This window comes from Populus euphratica, unplaced genomic scaffold, assembly GCF_000495115.2.
Source record: "Populus euphratica unplaced genomic scaffold, PopEup_1.0 scaffold111.1, whole genome shotgun sequence".
Classification (NCBI taxonomy): domain Eukaryota; kingdom Viridiplantae; phylum Streptophyta; class Magnoliopsida; order Malpighiales; family Salicaceae; genus Populus; species Populus euphratica.
In genome coordinates, this window is record NW_011499877.1 from 809,152 (window position 1) to 834,549 (window position 25,398).

General features: G+C 32.7%; 2 protein-coding genes and 1 non-coding gene across 3 annotated transcripts; 1 reads left to right on the top strand and 2 right to left on the bottom strand.

The window, feature by feature from the left end:
• The first annotated feature begins 7,681 nt into the window (after positions 1-7,681).
• On the top strand, positions 7,682-12,993 carry LOC105128576 (rac-like GTP-binding protein ARAC8). Its single transcript, XM_011030302.1, has 8 exons — positions 7,682-8,058; positions 8,549-8,636; positions 8,768-8,877; positions 8,986-9,049; positions 10,404-10,468; positions 10,558-10,623; positions 11,105-11,202; positions 12,654-12,993. The coding sequence occupies exons 1-8, from the start codon at positions 7,954-7,956 to the stop codon at positions 12,691-12,693; spliced, it is 636 nt and encodes a 211-aa protein (XP_011028604.1). The 5' UTR covers positions 7,682-7,953; the 3' UTR covers positions 12,694-12,993.
• A 1,054-nt stretch (positions 12,994-14,047) lies between these two features.
• Positions 14,048-21,150, bottom strand: LOC105128578 (uncharacterized). The gene is made up of 4 exons (XM_011030304.1): positions 20,600-21,150; positions 19,356-19,727; positions 14,869-19,280; positions 14,048-14,661 (listed from the first exon to the last, which is right to left on the bottom strand). Exons 1-3 carry the CDS (start codon positions 20,762-20,764, stop codon positions 14,907-14,909), a joined length of 4,911 nt encoding a protein of 1,636 aa, XP_011028606.1. The 5' UTR covers positions 20,765-21,150; the 3' UTR covers positions 14,048-14,661; positions 14,869-14,906.
• A 718-nt stretch (positions 21,151-21,868) lies between these two features.
• TRNAC-GCA (transfer RNA cysteine (anticodon GCA)) lies at positions 21,869-21,939 on the bottom strand. Its single transcript has one exon. It is a non-coding gene; the product is annotated as a tRNA-Cys (tRNA).
• Between the last annotated feature and the right edge of the window lie 3,459 nt (positions 21,940-25,398).

Here is a 25,398-nt window from a genome sequence, read left to right on the forward strand (position 1 = left end):
CAAGGCCTCTTCTGCAGATTTAGAAGAAGGATGTGCAGAACGACAACTTCATTGTCTGTTCACAAGCAAAACTTGCAAGGCACGCTAAGGAAATGCTATGTTGTTTAGCATCCACTACTGCTGCTTCTAGAACTGTGATCTTCCTAAAACCAATGTATGTTCTATGCATTTACTGCTCGTTTCGGCCTTTTTCTTGCAATGTTTGTCATATCAACGCATTTTTAATTGACTTCTTCTCTTTCGTTCCAAGCCATTGTCGATGAACTTTCTTTCAGTTGCCTTCCGGTTTCAAGCGATCAAAGTTAATGAACGATTCAGTGCCCTGTTGCATAGCGCAGGCACATACATAGTTAATTACTAGTTCATTTGAGATGGCCATCGTCACCTAGTACAAGTATAGTTCAAGCGATCATCTATGACAAACATAATCATAAGATTCCAAAGCCGATATTTATTTTGTTAATTTGAAGCCTTCGATAGGGTAAATCATGAAAATTAAGATACTTGGATAAAAAATAGAAGCATGTAAAATAAAAAATAACTAGAGTATAGATACTTGATTAGAAATAGAATATAATGCTCATCCAAACTAATGTGTCAATTTAACAGTTTAATCAGTTTGGTAATATATGATAATAATTCTTGATTATATAAATTTTGATGGAAAATTTAACTCATTAAGTCTTAAATTTGTATTTTGTCTTAAATTTGTATTTTAATGGTCATGAATTTGTATTCTTTCATGGCTATTAAAAACTTATATATTTATTAATTTCAAGATATATGGGATTAGTTGAGATGTTTATAAGCTAATCTAGATACTCATATTAATAAAAAAAACATTAAAAATTCACACACTAAAAATAAAAAAAATAAAGTTGATACACTTAAATAGAAAAAAATAAAGTTGAATCTCTGTGTAGTTTACCTGGAGGAAAAAAAAAAGAAAAAAAAGAAGAAAGAATAAACACAGGCGTATTCTTGGAAATGATATTACTCCATGTGTAGTGTTTTTAAGGCCTCTGAACAATGGTCAAGAATGCCTTCTTGCAATAGAGTGGTCAAATTAAATGCAAAGGCTACATAAAAAAAATATAGAAAAAAGGTAATTATTATTTATTGACAAGACATTGGTTGCTAAATTGTTGTAGCTACATTTACAAAATATTATTAATTGAATTAGTGTTTTTCTTCTTTTTTATTAAGTTTTTTATTTTTTAAAAATTCACCCTTTGATAACCTAATCTTCTTATTATTTTAATTAATTTTATTTTTGAATATTAGATTATTTTAGAAATTTAGCTTCATTTTTTTGTTTGATTTTCTTTTTGTTTGGTTAGATACCGATCATATGGATTTTTTTTCTTATTAATTTTAATCTTTAACGTTAGATCGATATAGAGCTTTATTTTTTTTATTTGTTTTTTATAAATTCATCCCAATATTAAAATTAAGATTTCAGATTTAATAGATCAACTTGAGATGACATGAATTTTTTTTCAGCACTCTATTTTAATTGGTTGAAAATTATCTTCATAATTTTTCTTGATTTACTTTTTATGATTGATTTATTTTTTTTTAAGTTAACTTGATCTCATTATTCAGGTCATGAATTTAACAACTTAACTTTGATAAATTTTTTGTTAAATTAATTTTTTTTAATTAGGCTTCCTAAATTTTTTTATTTATTTTTTATAGAGTTATCTTGACTGCATGACGTGCATCGTGGTTTTTGCAAGTTATCCTGAATTGACAAGGTTGACATTTCTTAGGTTTTTTTTAATTTAATTTATTTTTAATTTTACCCTCCAATAATTCAATCTTTTTTTTTATTTAGTTTTTTTTTTCAATTTCATTCTTTGATATTAAATTGTTTGGGAATTGACCTTCTTGATTTTTTTTTTAATTTGCTTTCTACAAAGTTATTCTAGTCTCATAGATTTATATTTTTTTTTTCTATTTCAACTTTCAACATTGGACCTGTTATAAATAGAGCTTCATAATTTTTTTTATTTACATTTTATCAATATATCACGGTCTCATATCCTAGGTTATAGGCTTAACAAGTTAATCCAAGTTAACTTGATTGCTTTTTTTGAACTTGTTTTTAATTGATTTTTTTCGATTTCATTATTTAATATTGAATTGGTTGGAAATTAGGCTTTGTATTTGTTTTTTATTCTCTTTCTATAGTTTATCATAATGTCATTACTTAGGTGACACATTGACTCAATTCAGTTTTTTTTGTTCTTTTTTAATTGAATATTTCCTTTTTAATTTAACCATCCAGCAACTCAAGCTTCTTTTTTATTTAGTTATTTTTTAATTTTATCTTTTAATATTAAATTATTTGAGAATTGGGCTTTATAATATATATTTTTTTAATTTTATTTTTATGAAGTTATTTCAATCTTATATTTTTTTTTCAATATCTACCGTTAACATTGGATCTATTATAAATTGAGCTTTGTAATTTTTTTTATTTACTTTTTATCAAGTTATTTGATTATCTATGTAGTGAGTTTAATATGTTAAATTAGATTGACTTTGATTAGAAATTAATTTTTATAATTTATTTTGATACATTTTCTTTAGAGTTATTATGGTCTCATAATCCTAGTTGTATATTTAATATAAGTTAAATTGGGTCAATTCAATATATCATCATATCAATATTTAAAATTAATATTATTCATTATGCATCGATCCTATTAATATTTTTTGCCCCCGTCTACTTAATTTTTACTTATTCCTGTACCAATCCTATTGTTCAATTTAGATAATTTGCAATCTGATTATCTTTATAAGATGCAAGTTATAATAGATTATGCATGAAGCACTAATAATCATCACTTATTTCTCTTGAAGGTCTACGAGACCAAATCATGTCTAATATAATATATCATAAATATATTATTTCATATTATAGTCTATCTTAACTTTTCAATTCAAATTATCCAAACTATGAAAATATTATTATTGGCCTATCTTATTTCAAAGGAATAATGCTAATGCTGAAGAAATACACCAGGCGTGACTGCTATAAAATGCCTGAATAAAAAATACACTAAGAATTAATTTGATGCTTGACTGTGTAAAATAGAGTTAAATTTTATTAATTTAAAAATTAAAATAATAATGATTAAATTTTTGTACAGCAACAAAAAAAAATAGCCTTGTTTTCTTTTTTATATGAAAAACTATAGTTTAGTTCCTAAAATTTTTAATTTTTAAAAAAATAGCCTTGTTTTCTTTTTTATACGAAAAACTATAGTTTAGTTTCTAAAATTTTTAATTTTTTTAATTTTTATTTTTTTGAGAGTTTCGCATTTCAATTCTCAACATTATTTATTTTATATTTTAGTTCTTGAAATTTGAAATGAGAAAGGATCGCTGAAAAATATAAGAGAAAAGATAAAGTGATCACATCCGGCCACTTAAAAAGCTTATATTGATGTTGATGGATTCTTCTCGACAAGAAAAGTTTATTCATGTGTTTTTTTACCATTAATGTTGATAGAAAAAATAAATTAAGAATTAAGAAATTATGTTTTATTTTGTTTTGTTTAATTTTTTTTTATAGATCCAAGAATATTATAAAGTTCGAAATGTGTTTATTTGGATGCTTCTAGTATTTCTAGTATTTCTTTAATATGTTTAGGTGAAAAATAATTAAAAATAGATTTTTAAAATAAAAAAACTAATATCTTATTTTTTAGCGTGTGAGCCTATCATTGCAGTCCATGCATACCTAGCTTTCTTTGTTTAGGTCAAACACACATGCCCAACCTCCTAGGCCTAGATTTTCTCGTCGTTTCCTTTGTCCCTTGAGTTTTTTTTTCCTTAAGGTTTTATTTGAATGCATTATATTTAAAATAATTACTATTATATTTAAAGCAGTATTTATTTTTATATATTTATAAATCATATTATATGTTTTTATAGTAATATTTTTATAGTAATATTAATATTCTTTTAATTATTATATACCTAATATGAAAAAAAAAACTAAAAACTTGTTCATCAATATTCTATAAAAGTAAATTTTCCTTTCTATTGTCTTTTAATAGATTTCTTTTTGCATAATTTTATCACATTAACTAATTATTTTCCTTCAATCATTTTAATATTTTTATTAAAACTTGCTTTTGAAATCATTATATCTTTTTGATGTTTCTAATTAAAAGTATTTTTTTGTTAAAATAATTATGAAACACATTAATAACAAACCATCTATTTTATTTGGTTTTTAATTTGATCCTTCATGGAAACATCTTGTCAAGAGACGTGCCATTAAAGCATTTATGAATTTCATCCTGCCAGAAACAATAGATCAAGGCCATTAAAGGATGTTTTGAAGTCAAAAATAAAATTAATGAGGTTCTTACTATATTTCTTGAGGTTTCCAAGGTTAAAAAAAAAAAAAAAGGGTTAGAAAATAGACTTTTGAGTTATAAAAACTTAGATCTCTACTTGCCAACCACTTTTTTAAAAAGAAGAAGGAGATTGAATGACGTTTCACCCACTTTTAATAAAATAAAAAAAAAAGCTAGGCACAAGAACATGGCCTTCCACAAGCGTTGGCCCATCCTTCCAAGCGACCTGTTTTATTTGGGGGCAGATGGGAGGGGCCTTTTTGAAAATATATATTTACTATTATTTTTTTTTTATTTTTGAAAATATATATTTACTATTATTTAAAAAAAAAAATCTCTTTAAATAATTTTTTTTAAATAATATTTAAGTGATTATACAACTATGCCATTTTTTTAAAATAAGATTAAGAATTTTTTATTATGATATTATTGATTGCTTTATGACTAATTATGTACTATCCTAATATGGAAAACAAATTAACATAATTTGTCCAATAATATTTAATGAGAGTAAATTATCTATGTTTTTAATTTCTTATTATAAAATATTTATAGAAACTAAACCATCATCCAACACACATGAAGAGATGCGAATGAAAAGAATGAAAGATGACACCAAACTTAGTTAATTATTTGATAAGTTAGAGTAGTTAAATGAAGAATCGAAAAAAAAAAATCCTTTTTTAGAGAAATAAATTATTTTGAAATAAAAATATATCATAAAAAACTTTAATTAAAAATTAAATAACTCTATTTATAACAGGTAAAAACATCCTAAATAATGTTAAAAAAATAAAATAAAATTAAAAAAAATAAAAAAAATAATCTTAAATAAACTAGAAAACTAATATTATTCCTGCATAAAAAATCCTAAATCTTATTGCAGGACTTTCTTGATGTCCAATTGATCTGAAATTTTAATCGTATATAAAACAAGACTATCGAAAGCTTTTGGTATAATATAACCTCAATCTAATAGCTGGATTGAAAATTATGTTTGTTGGACTAAAACTGTGCATTAAAAAAAATAAGTATGTAGTTATTGAAATTAATTAGCCCATGAAGTAGATGGATCACGCTTCTCTTGTACATGTATTAATTTTACTAAAGTCTTATCATCACTTATTAAAAATGTAACCTTTTTTTAAAATTTATCTTGATTTAAATGCTTTGAATAAACTTATTGAATGTATCTTTGAATTTTTTGCTTTTGATCTTATAATTGGCTTATGCAAAATTTGTAATGGATCATTTAATATAGTTGAGATGATAACAAATCACTAGTTGATTTCTAATCAAATTTTACAATCTCATCTAGTATAAATAAAATTAGGGGTAAGTCTCACTTTACCACCTAACTTTTGGATAGTCTCAATTATATTTTTAAATTATTTTTCATATTAATTGTACTATCAAATAATTTTTTTTTCAAATGAAGTACTCCAGTAAATATAATTAATAAAATTATTAATGATCTACTTGCTTCTCATGTGCTCCTTATTAGAAGAGGAAATTGGAGGAAAATTTTCTTTCAATTCCTATGCAAGGTGAGTCACATGCTTCACGTGACATCAAAATCTATTATATATATATATATAATTTAGTTATAGTTTTCATGTGAGAATGAATTTTATGACTAGATGGTGAATCTCTATTAAGAAAGTGATTAGAAACATATTTAACATTCCTTTTTATTTGGCCATGTATTTTTTAACCATTTCTTTCTACTATTGTTATTCTAGAACACATAACCAAATAAAAATAACTTAGAATGGTTGTACACAACAAACAATAACATGAGTTTGTTGGGTTTTGATATCAATTTATAATAACATGAGAAAACAAATTAATGAAGGAAGTAGGGTATAATATAAAAACCTTAATTCATAGTTTTATTGCTGAAAAAAAATATATCATAGTTGGCTTTTTTTAAGAGATTTATGCCTTAAATAAGTTTAAAACTCAACATAAACAAACTAGAACATCTAAAAATAAAGAAAAATAATAAAAGTCCTTAATAAACTAGAAGAAATAAAACTACCAATATTTAATTTCCTAAACTAAATAAAAAAATAAAATCACCAAAAAAAATATTTTCCTAAACTAAATAGAAAATAATAATAACTAAGAAAAATAATTTCTTTAAAAATTCTCAAGCATCACATTTTTTTAAACTCTTCTAAATTGTTCCCTTTGTTTCCTTATAACCAACAAAATAATCTAATTAAAGATAAATGTTTAGTTTTTCTTTTTTTATCCCCTCCTCATTTTTTCTTTCTATACTTATTGATAAAGCCTAAAGATAATTTCATTTTCAACCAAGCTCCCACTCTAGCTAATTTTTCATTTCTTTTGTTTAAAAATTGAATCAAGCCAAGGTAATATAAACAAAATCTCTTGCTAATCTTATTGTTATAGTTATGAAACTCAAACTAATTTAATAAATTGATTTAAGATCTAGATAATCCATAGGTGATTCAAGACCTTAATCAAGTTTTAAATAAGTAAAGTTTAAATTTGTAATTGACTTGATTCCTAAATACATAACGTAAATACATAACTAAGTTTAAATTTGTAATTGACTTGATTCCCTATAATCTACCAGGTAAATACATAACGTAAATACATAATTTAATTGACTTGACATAACATGAATGAGGTTCAACTTTTTTTCTTTATATTTTTTTATATAAACTTAAAAATTACAAAATTAAGTTATGAATACTTAGCACCATATATTCTTTTTATAACTCACATCCACATGAAATATTTCTTAATTTTTTGATATGGAATATCCATATATAATTTACATCTAGTCAACGTACATCTATATGATTTTTTTTAAAATTTTTTACATGTGGGATAATTATATATAAGCTATTTCTATATAAAGTGTTTTTTAATTTTTCTATGAAATAATTATATAACCTAAATCAATATAAATTGTTTTTTAATATTTTTATATGAGACATTAAAATTTTACATTTTTTTACATCAACTTGTAATTCAGACCCAGGTACCACTTGCCCCATTCCATGTGTAATAATCCTTACTTTCGAAACAGAAATAATAAATAGATTACTTGAGCATGCTATTTCAAATATAAAAAAAATTTAGCAAAAAAATTAGAAAAAAAGAAGAGAAAATCCAAATTAAATATCAGAGAGAGAAACCAAATCTGCCATTTGTCGAAGCAAAAGGGACAAACTACGAAAACAGAAGCAAGTAAAAAATAAAACCCTTAAAAATAAAGAAGCAAGAAAAAAAAAAACCCCTAAAAAAAAAAAAGCGAAGGGAAAATTTCAACAGTGGTAAGTGAATGAGTGAGAATCATGTGATCCACCTCCACCACTCTCCTTAACTTTGAATCAAAATAAGCCATAATAGCAATACTAATAAATTTTTCCACCTACAACAAACCACCCTCTTCTCCTCTCTCCCTTTGTCTTTTGTGTTTTGTTTTTTTTGGTCTTTTGTTTTTTGTTTGTTATTCACTTTCAGTCTCACTCCTCTTTACTTCAACTGCTAATATTTTTGTTCTTTTTCTGGGAGAGAAGAGCTTTGTTTGTTTGCATCAATGGCTTCAAGCGCTTCAAGGTTTATCAAGTGTGTTACTGTCGGAGATGGGGCTGTAGGCAAGACCTGTATGCTTATATGTTACACAAGTAACAAGTTCCCTACTGTATGTTCTTTGGTCAATTAAATGATCCATCCACCTGTGCCGTGCTTTATAATTTATGGTTTTTTTTTGGTGATTTAATGTGTTTTGCATCTGGGTTTTGCTGCCTTTGTTTTTTATTTTTTTTTGTTTTTAGTTCTATATTTAATTTAGTCTCAGTATCTCTCAAATCCTTTAGCTTCTGGGTTTTGCTACAAGGACAAAGTTTGTCTTTTTGAGTTTCTGTTTTGAGATAGTGATCTTGTGTTTAGCAGATTTTAATTTTTTAGGCTTAATATTTTATCTCCATTTGAAAGTTTCTTGCTTTCTGCTCTTGGTTCTGTTCTTCCATTCAAATAAACATAAATAATCAAGTTTCTTGCTCAATAAGTGCTATTGTCCCGTTTTAGGCTTTATTTATTTTGTCCTCATTTGAAAGTTTCTTGCCTTTTGCCGTTGATTTTATTCATTCATGCAAATGAACAGTAAATGTTATTGATGATTTTTTTTTTAGGATTATATACCTACAGTATTCGATAATTTCAGTGCAAATGTGGCAGTTGAAGGAACCACTGTAAACTTAGGCCTCTGGGACACAGCTGGTATGATTATTTGGTTCAGTGCATGTTTTCTTTTTGATCTTTTTTTCCATAATTGTGCCTTCTTTTTTTCTGGAAGCAGTTTTGCCAAATTAGGCAACTTTATGATTCATTTGTTTCATTGACTTCCATAGGGCAAGAGGATTACAATAGATTAAGGCCCTTGAGCTACAGAGGTGCAGATGTCTTTGTCTTAGCTTTCTCACTAGTTAGTCGGGCTAGCTATGAAAATGTACTTAAAAAGGTGCAGCCTTTTTTTCAAATTGTTATCTTCTTAACTTTCTGGTTTCTGGTTTCGTTTTTCTTTTATACTCGTTGTATATCAGTTTCAAATATGAGATTGTTTATCCAGTGGATTCCAGAGCTTCAGCATTATGCCCCTGGAGTTCCAGTAGTACTGGTTGGTACCAAATTGGGTAAGTCTGCTAGCATCCATCATCATTTTTTCATCCAATCCAATGCTGGTTATGGTTCTTTTCTTGGTATTGATCTTGTCAATGCTGTTATGTCTAGGTTATACTGGTTAGTTTGCATCACAGTTGTTTATTGCATATTGCTTAATAGGTGGATGGTATATCTTCTTATTCAGAACTTGGTGAGCTCACTGAAGACAATTTTGAGATACAAGCAGGCTAAAATAAGTACTTGTTCACATTCCAAGTCAAAACTACTTGGCATTGAGGCCATTGATGCATTTTGGTTCATTAAGATGTTAAAAGTAAATAATGAGTTTCCTCTGATACTTTTCAGTTTTATTTGATATATTTTCTGAAACTTTTTCATCATTCAAGCTTGAAATTCAATGGATGAATCTTATAACAGTCACAAATTTGGGCAGACTTTCTATGTGTGTGTGTCAACATCACCTTTCAAATGGAAAGCGTTGTCAAATTTTGCAGATTTAAACTTTCAGGATTTTGAGTAAGTAGGAGATAGAGTTTAGGAAAGGAATTATATATAGACCAATGGGTTCGTAGTTTAATGGTACTCGTGCAAAGCTAGAGGAGTGAGGTCTCAAGTTTGGTTTTCATCCATTGGTAACCAACTTAAAGTCTCCTACAGGGTTAAGGAAGGATTTATAGATTAATTCTGTATCATTGTATTCTGTACAGAATTGAGAAATTTTTTCCCTCCTTTTGACATTTTGTATAATAAACCTAACTGGAACTTAATTTTGTGGGACAACATTACTGCTGTCAAGTCAAGGGCATAGCTTTTTCTTTTTTGTTCTTTGTGATTCCTTCCCTCTCCATTGTTCTTTTTGTCTTTTCACTGGCTTAATGTGAATGATTGTCATATGATTAACATTATCTTTTTTTTTTAAAAAAAAGTTACTTACAATTCCATACCACTGTTTACAACTCACTTGTATGATTATGTCATACTTCATTGCACTCATTATTTTATTATTTTCACTTATGAATAGCATAATTCTTGCTTTTTGTCAGGAAGCATATCAGTCCAAGTTCCCTGACCAAATAAGAACTCTGTTCTCTTTGATGTAAAATGAAATTGTATTGCCTTTCATGTCCTTGAGAGTTCTAGATTATGTGCAAACTGATTGGCATGAGCCTAGCCATCCATACTGCTTTTCATAATCAATGATGTTTCACAGATAATTTTTTGCTCTTGTGTTTCATGAATCCTTCTGCTGGGAGCTATTGACCAATTACATGAGCTTTATTGACATTTAACATTTATATTGTGGTGATTAGCTTTGTGAAGCACCTTAGATGTGAATCTAATGAATGGTTTAAAACGGACATGTAGATCTTCGTGAGGATAAGCATTATTTGGCTGATCACCCTGGATTGGTACCTGTGACCATGGCACAGGTGCAGTTTCTATTCAATGTTTGTTTGTATTTTTTCTTGGTCTTCATGTGATCAACTTTTTTTAATGATATCAGTTATTCTATGAATAGGGAGAGGAACTCCGAAAACAGATTGGTGCAGCATATTACATCGAATGTAGTTCAAAAACCCAGCAGGTATGCAATAATTTGGCAATATGTTGAATTGTATTGAGTACTGTGTATACTATCCATGAAAGTGACCACCCAGCTAATGTTTATTAGATGAATTGATCATAGAAAGTTAAATCTTCTAGAGAAAATGAGGTAAAAGAACTGCCAAAAGTCTTACCTCTGCAGCTGTATGCAGTGGTATTCTCCTGAAGTAATCTGAGTGTAAATTTCAGGTTTCCCTCTCCCTGCAAATGCTTGGCAACACTGATTTTCCTCTTATGAAAATTTTATCAATGGGCTCTGTGCTATTTGGCATACATCCTGACTGTGTGACAGTCCTAAAGTAATATATTGCAGGCTAAGTTTTGAAGTTATGTTACTATTATCATACAAGAATCTTGCCCTGCAACTACTGCATTTAGGACGACCTTTTCTAATTGTTCCTTGCAGGCGTTGGATCGCTTATATTATCATGTTATAAATGACTTTTTTCATGCTATTGCAGAATGTCAAAGCAGTTTTTGATGCTGCAATAAAAGTAGTTATCAAACCAGCACAGAAACAAAAAGAGAGGAAGAAAAAGCCGCGCCGAGGGTGCCTGTTGTCAGTACCATCATTTCTTGTACTTTCAAGAGTTTTTTTTTAGAAAGATATGCAAAGTTCTCTGGTCTCATATCTTCTTGACATATGGATCTTGCGAATTATCTTGGTGTCACTTATGTTTGGGTTTCCTTCATGAATGTTTTCATAGGCTTCTCTGATTTTTTTTTTTATGTTTCCCTATCCCTTTTTTCAGAGCTACCGCCACCACTTGTGTAATCATGTTAAACTAAATGGAAACATTTTATAATTTTTAGACTAATAGTTTATAGGCACCTGCAGTCATTTCTAACAAATGTAAATAGTATTCCTTTTTAATTTACAAGATTAAGCAGTTGGCATCTTAGTTGTAGCGGCTAAGTGTTTCTTTAATCAGTGGAAAAGGAGTGTGGAGACGTTTTTTTTGCATGCTAAGGAATATCCTAGGCCTGGGTCCCTTGAGTTGGTAAAAGTGACCATCTAAATTACATATGCATGAGAAGATAGAATTGGAAGATTAAGTTCAAACTGAATGTCCTAAGGATGTTGAGTAGTGGTTATGAATACGTGGACTGAAATATGTATAGATTGAAAGGACACACACACACACACACACATATAGAGAGAGAGAATAGAAAATAAGTGTTGAGATGTGGTAATGAAAGGGCATATATATATAGAGAGGGGGGGGGGGGGGGGAAGGTGAGCAGAATAGAAAATAAGTGTTGAGATGTAATATGGAAGAGACAACGCGAATGGAGTCTCATGGATATTTACTGGTTCATTTGGGATTACAAGGGTTCTAATATGTTTATTGATATAGAAAGACCATGCCACTTACTAGTTATCTAGATGACTTAGCCTCGATGCCTCTGTGTTAGAAACATAAGTTGATTTCTGAGAACATAAGCCATAAGATATTGACACCAGGTAAATATGCGATCTTTCCTCACCAAAATAATACAATGCAACACTTGCTAACTGTTTTTGTGAGTAGCATGTTTTTTTTTGTCACGTGTACACTTGTCATAGAGAGAGCATGGAGAATGAGCAGATCTTGTTATGTTACATATATTAGACATGACCTTATGCCCTGCTCACAGCTAGCTGAATGTCTTTTGTGATCGAGTTTGCCACTGTTGCAATAGCCAGCTGTTTCTCCTCACAATGCATACAGGTCCCATTGTAGAAAGACACAGCTATGGAGTTATTAGAATGACTTCACTGTCTCGGTCAATTGTCATTAACTTGTCTTCATATCTATGATGCTATTTGATGGGCACCCCCTCAGAGATAACTACTGAAGATGAGGTCCCTTCAAGGTGGTATTTTACATGCACTGAATGTTCTGTTGAAGGTCTTTTGCCTGCCTCATCTAGCTGCTTCTGTTTAAATCTTATCTGTTTTACTTGCTTGTGCTATTCAGAAACTGAGCTTGAAGCTCTCATTCTTTTGCATTATTTCTTGAAACGCAGAAATGTCTTTTGCGGGAGGAGGCTTCTGTGTCTTGAATGAAGAACCCCCCATCTCCAAGGTGGTTACTCTTTGGCATAACTGTGGCACTACGCTGCTCGGATATACCTCAAGATGTTGGGTCCTGCGAATTTGATTTTGAATGCGGCATAGCTCCTTGCTAAAGGTCGCGCCCTCCAATTTCAGTGGAAAACATGCTCATTCAGTACTAATCTATACTTTGTAATTCATTGTATAAAGTGGAGCTAAGCTGGCTTTGTTTCAAGTGTTTATTGTTCATGGTATATTTCCTGAACTTTTGGTTTAACATTTGTAAAACATGATTTGTTTTTCCTTCTGCAAGCTGATCTCTCTCTTATTTTTAAGAAGCTGATTGTTATGAATCCAAAAGAAAACCTAAAAGACGACTGGATTCAGGGTGATTATTCAATGCTTTTACTGGCTTATTGCCCAATGGTATTTTGTCCTTCGATCCATGAACAAAGATGGAACTTGATTCCTAAGGAGGGTGATGTACCCAGGAGACAGAAAAGAAAGCTTCCCAACCAAGGGAAGACAATATTCGAGGGATTGGAATGTTTCTCAAAATAAAGCATAAGCACGCCATCAAAGCCATTGGATTTGCTATATTATTCAAATCCAGCGGCTGCGACGGGCATCAGCATTGTACCGTGCTCAAAGATTAGGCATTCCAGACCCCACCAAGAGTTTAATCCTGGCAGACAAAGCTTAGTGTGAACCGCTCTCACCCGTCGCCATTAAATCGAATGCCCATTTAGAAAACTGGAGAAAAAAAGCTAAACGCCAGCTGAAGATAGGCAGCATGCAACTAAATAACAGTTAGAAAAGGAACCAAATTGAGATTGTATGAATTGGTTTTAATGCATAACATCATTCCCGTGCTTGTCACATGACACCTCCTTACACGAGAACCTGCAGCACCTGGGCGAGTGTTTTTCAGAGACTCAAGACAGCATCATATACCACCCAGTAAACCCTTCAAAAATTTTAGGATGCAATTCAACTCTTGGTCAGATTTCACTGGTTATTGCGGTTCAGCAGTTTTCATTCGAATCTCGAACCTAAAAATTGAACCTACACAACTATAATTACAATTTCCACGACGAACCATCCTATAAAGCCTCAGCCGACCATACAAAACACCGGGAAATCTTTAACTGCAACGGCAGCTATCTGTGGAAAGGATTTCTTATTCTTGAAGCTAATTCCAAGTTCCAGCACCAAAACAATAACAGCACAATTCAAAGGCCAATTTTAAGAGATGATAGCAGGTGTTATATCATTGGTCAAATAGAGGACATAAATGGGAGAATGTCATGAACAAACCTAGATTAGTTTAGAGTTCATTCACCCTTAGGCGAAGATGGTAGCAAAGTTGGGTAGAAATTGGCGTGTAGCAAATAATCTACACGAGGTTAAAAAAAATAGAATAAATTAAACGAAATACAGCATCCAACCATTGTCAACTAAACCACATGCCAGTGCAGGAAAGGCTACAGCACCAAAATTCACGGACCACTCTGCTTATATGTATGTGATTAAAGAGAGAATGAAAAGATAAATGAAGAAAGATTCCTTAACAAAACACGTACAAAAGGGCTTCTGCTTAAAGCAGTTTACTAATCCAATCACCATTCATTCTCAAAATGGTTGGAAAAGGAAGGATGGTTTTGCAACCAGCAGTATAAATTGTCGATGCACTGGACAACAGCATGGACACCAATTTCGAATGTCTGGGCAACACAGTCACAGAATGCACGCTTTCCATTGGTTAAAATATCTACAAAGAGGAAAGTGAACTGCAGCCACCCAGTTCAAATTCAAGGAAATAACAGCTCAACAACCCCGGACAGATTTCTTGTAAGGCGCAATGGGTAAAGTGACAGGGTGGGGGTCGGAGACTGAACATCAAATAACTCACTTACCACCCATCCTTGAGATCACAAGTTAGACGATCTATTGTAGTTAGCCAACATCCATCCAGGAGAACTGTAATTGAAAACACAACGAAAGCAGAAACAAAATCACTTGACCTGTGAGCAGGAACTTAACTGCAATTCATGCCCAACAGAAAGCAAGTTAAAGAGGGTTTCCCCCTCTCCTTGATCAGAAAAGAAAAGGCAATACCACAGCTACCTTATAGATAATTCATCAAATTAAGGTCAAGGTGAAACACAGAACATGACAAAAACTTACAGGTGGATCACTGGGTTGTCATTATTCATCACTAGCATCTACTGCCATGAGGATTGCTTATAACCTTCCCATCTACCCTCTGGCTCCTTCCGCTTCACTTGATACATCCTCGATTGCTCCTCTGTAAGGACCTGTGAACTGGCAACAGATAACTGCCTCGATGCAAGAGCTGAGGTCTCATCTCTACTTTCAATGTCTGGGCCTAAAGGTCCAGCATTGAGATCTAGAACCTGTCGTCCCCATTTCCTACTGCTCTCCACAGCACCGTTATTGTTATTGTTACTGTCTGGGAAGTTAACAGCATAAGAAGGCCTTGGATAATGAGACGAAACTGCACCTAATACTTGAGAGGGTACTGTCGGAAAGCAAAGTCTCCCGCCAGATGGTGAATCTACATACGATGCTGAACCACCAGAAAATGTTGCTGAGGTTAGAGGCAAGTTGGACCCAAAAGGAAAGACAGGATACTGGAAAGTAGGAGATGGAAATGGCACTGCCGGAGAAGACGACAACACTGCTCCCCTGTAGACATCAGTATTAAATGGGTTGCTGCCAGTAGATGAAGCCAACATCCTCTGAGGCCCACCAGTTGCAACTACCGGGAAAGGCTGTTCTCCTCTATCATGCAAGATAGATTGGATTGTGACAGCGGGATAAGGATTCCCTTGAGGAAACCAGGAGGGGAAGTTTCCAATTTCTGTACTGTTCATCCGCAGGTTAGAAATGAGTGGTTGAGATGGCACAATGTTTTGGGTATGCTGGCCAAGTTGTGATGGTTCAGCACTCACCTCATCAACAAGAGGGCCATCATTCAAATCAAAGTCTCTGCAGCCACCAACCTTTCCATTTAGAAAACCACCAGATGATTTGGCGGGATGAAGTGGGGCATCCAGCCTCCGGCCAATGCTTGTTAAGTGATTACCAATATCACTAGCTTCATCTGCTCTATTCAAATCAAAATCTAGTCCCCCCGAGCTTCGAACAGGTATCGAACCCAACAGTGAATCACGTGCACAATCATTATTCTTTGCAAGGTCAGAAACTGAAACTGTTTCCTGAGCAGAACTTCGTGAAGCCAAATCCTCAAGGATTCTTTCATCAGGAACATTCAAGTCAATATCTAACAGGGGGCGACCAGGCTTGGAGACCATTGCATCAGGCAGTGAGATATTAGCTGTACCTAATGGAATCTCCAAAGCTTTTCTAGGTTCAGCTGGCCGAAATGCACTTGTGGCTGCTGATCCCTTCCAACCAAGCTCCCGTCTACTCTTCAGTAGATCCTCTGGTGGAATAAAGGACCCTTTTGCAGCGGCGGCTACTGTAATGGAAGCAGGAAGCCCACTAGATACAGAAGAAACAGGTAAGGGAAAAGGGCTAATTAGCTGAATCGCAGAAGAGCATCCAGGTGCTCTCAAGTCACTCGACTCCCCATATTTCCCATCATCAGAAATAAAGCCTTCATTCAGATCAAATTCAACTTTTGCTTCCAGATCCGACCCCCCTGTAGCAGATAAAGAAGAAGCAGCAGCAGGGGCAGACATACATTCCTCAATTTCATCAGCTCCAGTGCCAGCCAAATTTGACCTTGTTGACACTACTAGTTCTGGTGCCTGAACAAGTGTAGGTGCTGCCTTGTGAGCAGTTGGTCTGGCACTACATTGCCCATTGACCTGAATGCCTCCCAAGCTCTCCACCTTGCACTCAACTTCATAATCAGTTGTGGCTGAGGCTGTATTACATTCATGTTCAATTTTATTTTTCTCAGTAGAATGACTCCTACCATCTGTTTCACCAGCCTTCACATCATGCATGTTTTCAGAAACCACATCCTTGCCAGAACTAGAAGGTTCGAGCACTTCATCATTGGTTCCTTTTGCAAAATCAGACTGCAACATAGCAGGTGGTTTTGGCTCATCCCCATTAGAAACATCCAGCTCTTTATTCATATTTTTCTTGTTCTCACCATCAGTCTCTACAGGATGGTTTGTTGATGATCCATCAATTGCATCAATCCCATCTTGCACTCCTGTATTGTTGATCTCATTTAAGACAGAACCATGCAACTTTTCTTTTTCATCAGACATGCCATCTAAATTTGATCTGCCACCACCCTCTTTCTCCCACAGCTCCTTGCCCCTACAATCTGATGTTTTCACTGCCATGCTAGCAGACGACACAGCAGCTAATAGTATTTCCTCTGATTTCACATTGCTTTCTAGGCATGGTTCAGCAATTTTCTTCCCATCCACATGGGAAGAATTGGAAGGTCTGTTCAGCTCCCCTGTGTGTTTTTCTTGTGAAAACAAAACTGTTTTAGCCCCCATGTTCTTGGACAGTGAAGTACCATCAGTAATACCCTGCTTCTCATCTTCATCATCAACAGGCTTACCTTGGCTTTGAGCAGGAACATCACGTGGTGATGATTTAGCTCTCGAACCACTTGGTGCACACGGGTGCTCGATAGGCATGTTTCTCCGTGGAGAATCTGTTGGTGAAACCATATCAGACTTGGACATCTCCCCGGCAGCTACACTAGCAAGCAGATTCATACCAACATCATCACCAACTGACATAGATGCATTCCCATCAGAGTATTTTGCACAACTTTCAATCAAAGCATTCATGGAGCTGAAAGATGCATCATGCAGCTTCCCAAATTTATGTTCATACACATTTGAAGAGGGTGTAGCTTTTGAGATTTCACTTAATTTACTAGCATCATCACCCATACAACCATGCTCTTCATCAGGAACAGTGGCAGGCGACCCATCACCCTCATCTGACCCAGTCAGCGCCTCTTTGAAATCATTGCTTTGCCACGACTCGGTCTTAACATCTGATGCAATATTAGCTCGATATGAATTAATTTTTTCCTTCAAATTATGATCAAACTGGTCATGCCTCTCTGAAGGCACAGGAGAAGAATCTCTGCTATTCATGATTGAAGTGTCGTCCATAGTTTCCCCACTGGAACTTTGTGCAGGACTGCGACCTTTGGTGGGAATTTTAACAATGAATTTATGGCTGACCCCTTCAGCCGTTGGAACATCAAGTGCCTTATCGCATGCCAAACTGGACTGTTGTAATTTCTCTGAACCTGGATTTCTGTGCAAGGGAGAACTTCTGCTCGACCCACTATCCCTTTGGACCCCAGATACAGCTGGGCCTGGAAACCCATTAACTGATTTACGTTGCCGCAAAGAACCACCAATGATCTTATTTGTTGCCATTGAAACAGCAGTAGAGCTCCTTGCATCCTCCTTTCCCGGCAATCCTGAAGTTTTGCCATGGTCACTAGAACAAGATTGACTATTGTTGAGGGACTGACTGGAACTGCTGCTTTTCTCATCCCTTGCTGCAGATGCAGGTAGATCTGAGGCGCCACTGACACCAATATTTCTGAGCTGTCCATCTTTCAAATTATTACCAACTGTGCCAGGTGATGCTGTCGATTTTATGGGGCCTGGAGATGATGCAGACTTGGTCACAGTCTCCCCCTGGACAAGCTTGACTGGACCACTTTTCGAAGCAGAGAGTTGCACAACTGAGCTCTTCATTGCAATCTCTGAGGATACACCAGATGGTCTATTCCCAACCTGCGAAACTTCAGGAATGCGCGATCTAGTAGACCAGTTGACACCTTGGTTAGAACTAAACTTTGCATTTGCATCCATTTCTGCCTCAACCCGTTTCTTCCACATGTCAACTAAACTCCTTGCTTTCTTCTGTATTTCCAAATTCTTATGCGTCCGCAAATGATTAACAGATTTGCCAATATTACACATTTGCAGAGCATGAAGATTTATAGGGAGTTTATCCAGTGCATGAAGCAAAACAAATAAAAATTCTTCAACAGATCTATCACTATCCTTGGGGCTACTACCATCACCAATCTTCCCTTTATGCACCTCCTGTAGCCATTCATCAAATACAGGCAAGCCCCTCAGCTGCACAAACCGATTTAAGCAATCAAACTTATCTGTGGCTGCTATCACACCAGCTAGCATTGACCGGCCAACCAAATCCACTTTTCTCTCGTTCCTCTCAGGTAGCATGAGATGCACCAATTTCTCAACCCCTTCAGAATCCACAAGTCCCCCATTCTCTGTAAATTTAGAAATCTCAGATTTCCAAATGCTTTCTGGTCTATGAACAGAATCCACATCATCCATTTTAGAAAAACGTTCTCGTTTAATGGGCTCAGACCCCTGATCTCCACGCTCCCTTTTCTTGCCCTTAGATTGTGAAGGAAAGGAGGCAGCATTATTCTGTACACTATCAGAACTAGGTTTTACCTGTGATGTTGAAGTTGGACCATTCATTGTCTTCGGAGAACATCCACCTGGTTGAACTGTTGCATGCATTTCTAAACGTGTCTTAGATAATAGCTGATCCACTACTTCTTGTCGTTCCTGTGTAAAGAAGAGTTAACCATCAAATGGAATTGTAAATTCAAAGCAAATTCCTGAAGGGCAGCTACAACTCACATTAATATAATCCTGATCAGTTAGCCACCATAAACATTTGTTTGTAGTGTCATAAACTCGCCGGCAAACAAATGAGCAAATCCCTGATGGAAGTTCAACACCTTTTGGAAGGAAGGCAACTTTACACGGATGGAGTAGTGATGCGGCAGGAATTTCATCCTTGTGAAAGGAAAAGAATACTTCGTTTGGCGCAGCTTCCAGTAGGATGCCTTTGCCAAGCTTTATGTCAGCAGGTCGATAAAGCCAACTCACACCCAACTTTAACTTGTTCTCTTTATCAGTAGTCAGCCTTTGAATTATTCCAATGAAAGGAGGGGAGTCCTGGGGTGGTTTGAACAGAGCAGAGTCTCCAACACTGACCTTGCGTCCATCCTGTTAAAGGAAAAAAATAAAACATAGGGCACTTTAGGTAACTTATTACAAATGCATCTTTATACCAATTACATCAACAAATGTTCTGCTAAAGTAGAAAATGTAGCCTGCATTTTGATAGCATAGATGATTGCTGAATGGAATATCATTAACTGGCCATTAATATCATAATAAAGATACCATCATCAAACCACTAGATAATTACCATTATGAACTTCATGGATTAAAAATCACAGCTTACGAGTCCTCTTATCTCATTTTCATTCATTAGATACTTGATTAAGCACTTATCAATAAATCTAAGCCAGGTTATCATCAACAAAAGAAATTACATACAAATGCCTCAATGCATATGATTGTGCTAAGATGTAATTACGAGGAGAGATAAGTCATTCAAATTTACACTTCGCACAGCTAGAAGGAACAAAGCAGAGTGTTCCATCAACAGTCATAAGAAAGAAAAACAAAAGTGGAAATTGAACTTAAAACCTACTGCTAAAGAATTTCACAAATACAAGAAAAAATTGCCCCCAAACTGAATTTACGCAACAATATCATGTAGCAATACAGAAATTAATTTGTTGTCATATTTCCCAAAATCCAACTGAGAATTGCAATAACGAACACAATACTAACTGAATTGTAGAATTCCCACGCTAACAAAAATCTAAGAAAATCTGGGCCAGCTCCTTTAATTCCTATATCAAACAAATAACCTCTCCATCTTTTATCAACCAAATCAGTGATTGCCCCATTTTCCATCATTCAAATCCAAATAGCACAGAAGTACGATGAATTACAATCCAATACCTCTCATAATCGAAACAAAGACCCAACAAAACACACAAAAAATCCCAAAAGAAAAGGAGTACCTTGTAAAAAGAATCAGCTGAAGATAATGACGAAGAAGAAGGAGGAGAAGGGACGAAATCAGGAGCAGCTACAACTGAATTGTTGTTAACACGAGTGGGAGCAGTCAACATGTGCCGAATACGATCCTTTTTCCTCTCCTCCTCAGCTTCCCGCCCATGCAGCATAGCCTTGCATTTTTCCTTTCGAGTACCATCAACCCTTAACCCTAACTCACACTTTCCCCCTCAATTAATTCACCAATTCGAAAACCCTAGATCCACCCAAGACCAAAAATAATTGAAAAACTAAAAAACCCTAGCTTCCGTAGACCATTTCTAAGTGCAATTCAAACCCTAATTTGACCACAATCAATTACTTCCGCAAATCAATACAAGCGATCCGTTAAATTAGAGATGCTGTTTTGAGTTTGAGAGAGAGAGAGATATCGAGAATCTAGAGAGAGAAAATCATGGAGAAAGAAAAGGAGAGCGAGCGAACGAGCGAAGAAGAGAAATCGTCGTGGGGGAGACGGCCAAAAAGGGAAGATGTACGTGGTAGATAGACTGAACCATAAACCCGGACCAAGTCCCTGTCAAAAATTCTCAATGGGTCCGGTCTTGCCTCTTTTCAGCCCTCTAATCTTTTTGGGTTGGGATTGACCCGGTCGTGAGACAGGGTTTTGGATCATATAAATTAATCTACATTAATCCAAATTTTTTTAAAGAAAATATACTTAAGATTTTAATATTACCTCAAAAAAATTATGAAAGAATCCATATGCCTACATGCTTGCACGTGATCCTATATCAAAAAATTATGAAATAATTTATATAAATATGAGTTATATACAATTATTTTGTATCAAAAAATTTAAAAATAATTCACATTAATATACACTATATATTACTATAACATAAAAAAAATTAAAAAATATTTTATATATGAATATACTTTCTCTCTCTCTCTCTCTCTATATATATATATATATATATAAAGAGAAAAAGTAATTTCACATCGAAAAGTTAAGAAATAATACATATAGATATAAATTATAAAAAAATATGCGAGGCTAAATAGTTATAAATTAATTTTCTACATCTTTGGATTTTTTTTAAATGTATAAGAAGTTCTTGTATGATTGCTAGTAGAATCGGGAAAGATTAAGCGCAAACAAAACAAAATAAGCAGCAGCGCTCTTGGAAATATCACGAGTCTTTTTCCTCCGCTGTTTCTATTGGGGACAATATATCAGCAAAACGGAATAAGGTATTTCGCGTCTTTTGTTGATCAGGCGACACCCGGATTTGAACTGGGGAAAAAGGATTTGCAGTCCCCCGCCTTACCACTCGGCCATGTCGCCAAGGCAATAGAAATAAAAAATAGACGAAAATACCCCCCCCCCTTTTTTTTTTTCTTACTAAACTTCTTTTTTTTTTTGTACTTGTATCTTGAATCCCATTTTTCTTAATCTGAATCCCTTTCCTAAAAGAAATCCTTCCTTTTTTGGATTGGATCTATCTCTTTGATTAATTTTGTATAGTATGTCAAAACACGCACTATCTGAATTCTTTCTCCTTTCTATTGAAAGGAAAAACAAAATGTGAATTTTCAGTCACAAAAGCCGAAATTCAGGACAAATTGGAACCGTTAACTATTGACTGAAAATTACCCTTTTTGGAGAATGTTAATAAATTTTAAAATCCATTTCGTCATCCGGTCGCGACAACTATTTTTTTGATTGGTACTGTAGTGGCCCTTTGGTTGGGTATTGGAGCAACATTACCTATTGATAAATCCTTAACTTTAGGTCTTTTTCAAATTGATTCAATTTGAAAATAAAATATCATGACGTGTGTATCTTGTGTATCTAGGGAATAGTCGCTTCAAAGTGAATTCTCCCTATCCTTCATGCCCACTCTCTTTAAATTTAGTTTAAATTTAGAAAAGATTTAGAAAAAAAAAGATATAAGAAAAGATTTAGAAAAAAAAAAGATATAAATCTATTGGATTTAAAATTTATTCTTTGGTAAATTAATTGTGAAATGTTTTTCTATTTTTAGAATGCCAAATATATGTTTTACATCTTCTATGCGAAAATGTTCAATTTTCATAAGGTCTTCTTGACTGTTCTTCAAAAGGTCCCACAATGTATGTATATTGGACCTTTTTAGGCAATTATAAATCTTAGGAGCCAATTCGAGTTGGTCAATAAAAATAGATTTATTGAAATGATTGAAGTTTTTCTATTTGTGTGGAAATTCCTTTGCTTGTGTTGAAATAATAATGATTCTTAATACCATTCATCAAAGATTCCTATTCTTCAAAGAAAGGAAAATTTTTTGAGCAAATAGAACTTCATATCGGATCGACAGAAAAAAAAAATAGAAATAAAAGCACTTGCCATTCGTTGGTTATTAGATACATATACTAAGTCACATTGATTTATAGTTGACTAGTTAGGTTGCTCTAGTTTGACCTAGCTAATTACAAACTCAAGTTATACTTATTTAAAACTCAACCAATGCTCAAGATTGAGTTTCATGACAATGCTTTTAGAAATGATTCATGGCCTGTTTATTAATGTATTTAAGAGGTGTTTGAGATTGTAGTGTAAGATATTTTTCAAAATAGCTTTTTGTTTAAAAATATATTAAAATAATTTTTATTTTTAATTCCAATATATAAAAACTATAAAAAAACACTAAAATGTACTAATTGAATCTTTTTTCAAGCTAATTTTTTTTTAAAAAAGTATCTAAAAGCAAAAGCAAAGGCCGTGTTAAATACCCTTTTAAATAACAATAAAATTAAGAATTTAAGTTTAAATAAAAAAATAATAGGAATCAATAATTTATTATAGCATGTGAGAGATAACATTGTAAATTCGCAAGATGCTTTTTTATATATATCTTTTTTTTTCATTTTGCTCACCATTTTTTTTCCAACTTTATCCCTTAATTATTATTTTGGGATTGAGTTTTGTTATTTGTTTATGTTGGCTTAATATTGAACATTATGGTGTTTGGAAATAAAATTGACTCTCAATGAATGTTCTATTATAATAATTAAATGAAATTGAATTGAATTAAAACAATTGAAGTTATGAAGATCAAGTTTGAATACTAGAAAAGTATTTAACCATTTTTTATTGCAAATATTAGAGATTGAAGTGCAAGAATAGGGGAGATTTTTTATTTTTTATTTTCTTTTTTCTTTATTTTTTTATTTTATTCTTTTGCATGAAGTTTTTTTTATTGGTCTTGATTTTTTTTCTAAATATGGAAAATCCCATAATATTGGGAGAAAAAAATATGACATGTGTATGATACTCAAATTTGCAAAATAAAATATAATTTTATTAATATAAGATAATTAAGGTTTGAGAGATCAATTTTTTTTTTAAATTAAGGTTTGAGAGATCAATTTTTTTTAAAAAAAAAAACATGATATGGAATAAAAGATAAGGCAGGGCAAATTAGGCTAGTGCATGAGTGGGAGGTACTTGTTGCATTCAAGATCTTCATATTAGGATGGTGCGTGGTGGTGCTAGCAACTTCTTTTTTTTCTCTTTTTTCTCGTTGTGATTTGAGCCAAGCCTGTTAAAATTGAAAGGTATACTGTCATTTTTTTAATCGAATTGAACCTTAATTTTTTTTTATTTCTATTTGTTTTGTTTTGAACCTTTTGTTTTATTGATTTTTTTTTTAATTTCATCTATTAGTTTTTAATTTCAATTAATTATTATATAAAATGTGATCATCATTTTTTTGCTTGATATTGTTTTGAATCCTTTTTTTTTATTTGATATATTTATCAACTTCATCTCTCAACATTTAGTTTCATTTTATTTTTATGTGAAATTTAGTTTCTATTTTTTTATTGCTATTTGTTTTGGATCCTTTATTATCAATTTTTCTTCAATTTCATCCCTCAATATTTTGTTGATTAAAAATTTAACTTCATGATTATTATTTTTTTGTCTTCTATGGGGTAATCCTGACCTAATGATCTAAGTTAAAAGTTTGAAAGATTATCTTGAATTGACTGATTAATACTTAAAAGTGTATTTTTATCAAGGTTTTATATTATCATTTTGCACTTGAAGTATCAATAACTCCTCAACTAAAGCATGTTTTATAACAAGAATTCTGATACCATAAGATACCTTTAATTTATAGTAAATGTTGGTCCTAAATGCAAGCTTATCACATAAATAAAATGATTGATTGATGATTTGAATTACTAAAATTGAAAAAATCAAAAGAAGGTGAATCTTAGAAAAGAGATGTTGGTTTAGTCCAAACTGGAATATTGTTCAGTAATTGGATCATAACTGAAGCTATAAAACTTGGATTTAAGTATGCTTTATATGGATAAAAAGCTAAGATATAGACTTAAAACTGTCATGAGAAAGGCAAGACTTAACTTTACTGTTTAGAAGTCCAAATCTTAGCAACAACATAAAAGTCTGAACTTGTCCTGTAACCTAGATACAGTTTAGTGTTTAGCCCATATCTAGAGTTATAAAAGTCCATATGACCTTAATTTTTTTTTCTTGAAAAGTTGAGACAATTTCCTAGAACTTTCATGGTAAAGTTGGTTCAAATTCTGATATTATCAATAATATTTGTTCAGACAAGAAGAGAAAGATTGTCACAAACTCAAGATGTGGCCACCTACTCATCAATTAGTTGTGAAATTAATAGTTTTAAATTTTAGCCTATAAAAGGAGACACTTGCCATATATTTAGGTATCTTGGTTTCCAGATCAAGATCATAATCTTGCTTTTTCTCTTTGTGTTTTTATAATGAGTTGTTT

Bases quoted from the DNA above. Each gene is read 5' to 3' on its own strand.
- LOC105128576 (XM_011030302.1), top strand. From the start codon at position 7,954: ATGGCTTCAAGCGCTTCAAGGTTTATCAAGTGTGTTACTGTCGGAGAT. The intron at 8,878-8,985 runs GTGCAGCCTTTT...TTGTTTATCCAG, and splicing joins ATGAAAATGTACTTAAAAAG to TGGATTCCAGAGCTTCAGCA. The intron at 10,469-10,557 runs GTGCAGTTTCTA...TTCTATGAATAG, and splicing joins TACCTGTGACCATGGCACAG to GGAGAGGAACTCCGAAAACA.
- LOC105128578 (XM_011030304.1), bottom strand. From the start codon at position 20,764: ATGCTGCATGGGCGGGAAGCTGAGGAGGAGAGGAAAAAGGATCGTATT. The intron at 19,728-20,599 runs GTACTCCTTTTC...TTCCTTTAACAG, and splicing joins CAGCTGATTCTTTTTACAAG to GATGGACGCAAGGTCAGTGT. The intron at 19,281-19,355 runs GTGAGTTGTAGC...TTCTTTACACAG, and splicing joins CTGATCAGGATTATATTAAT to GAACGACAAGAAGTAGTGGA.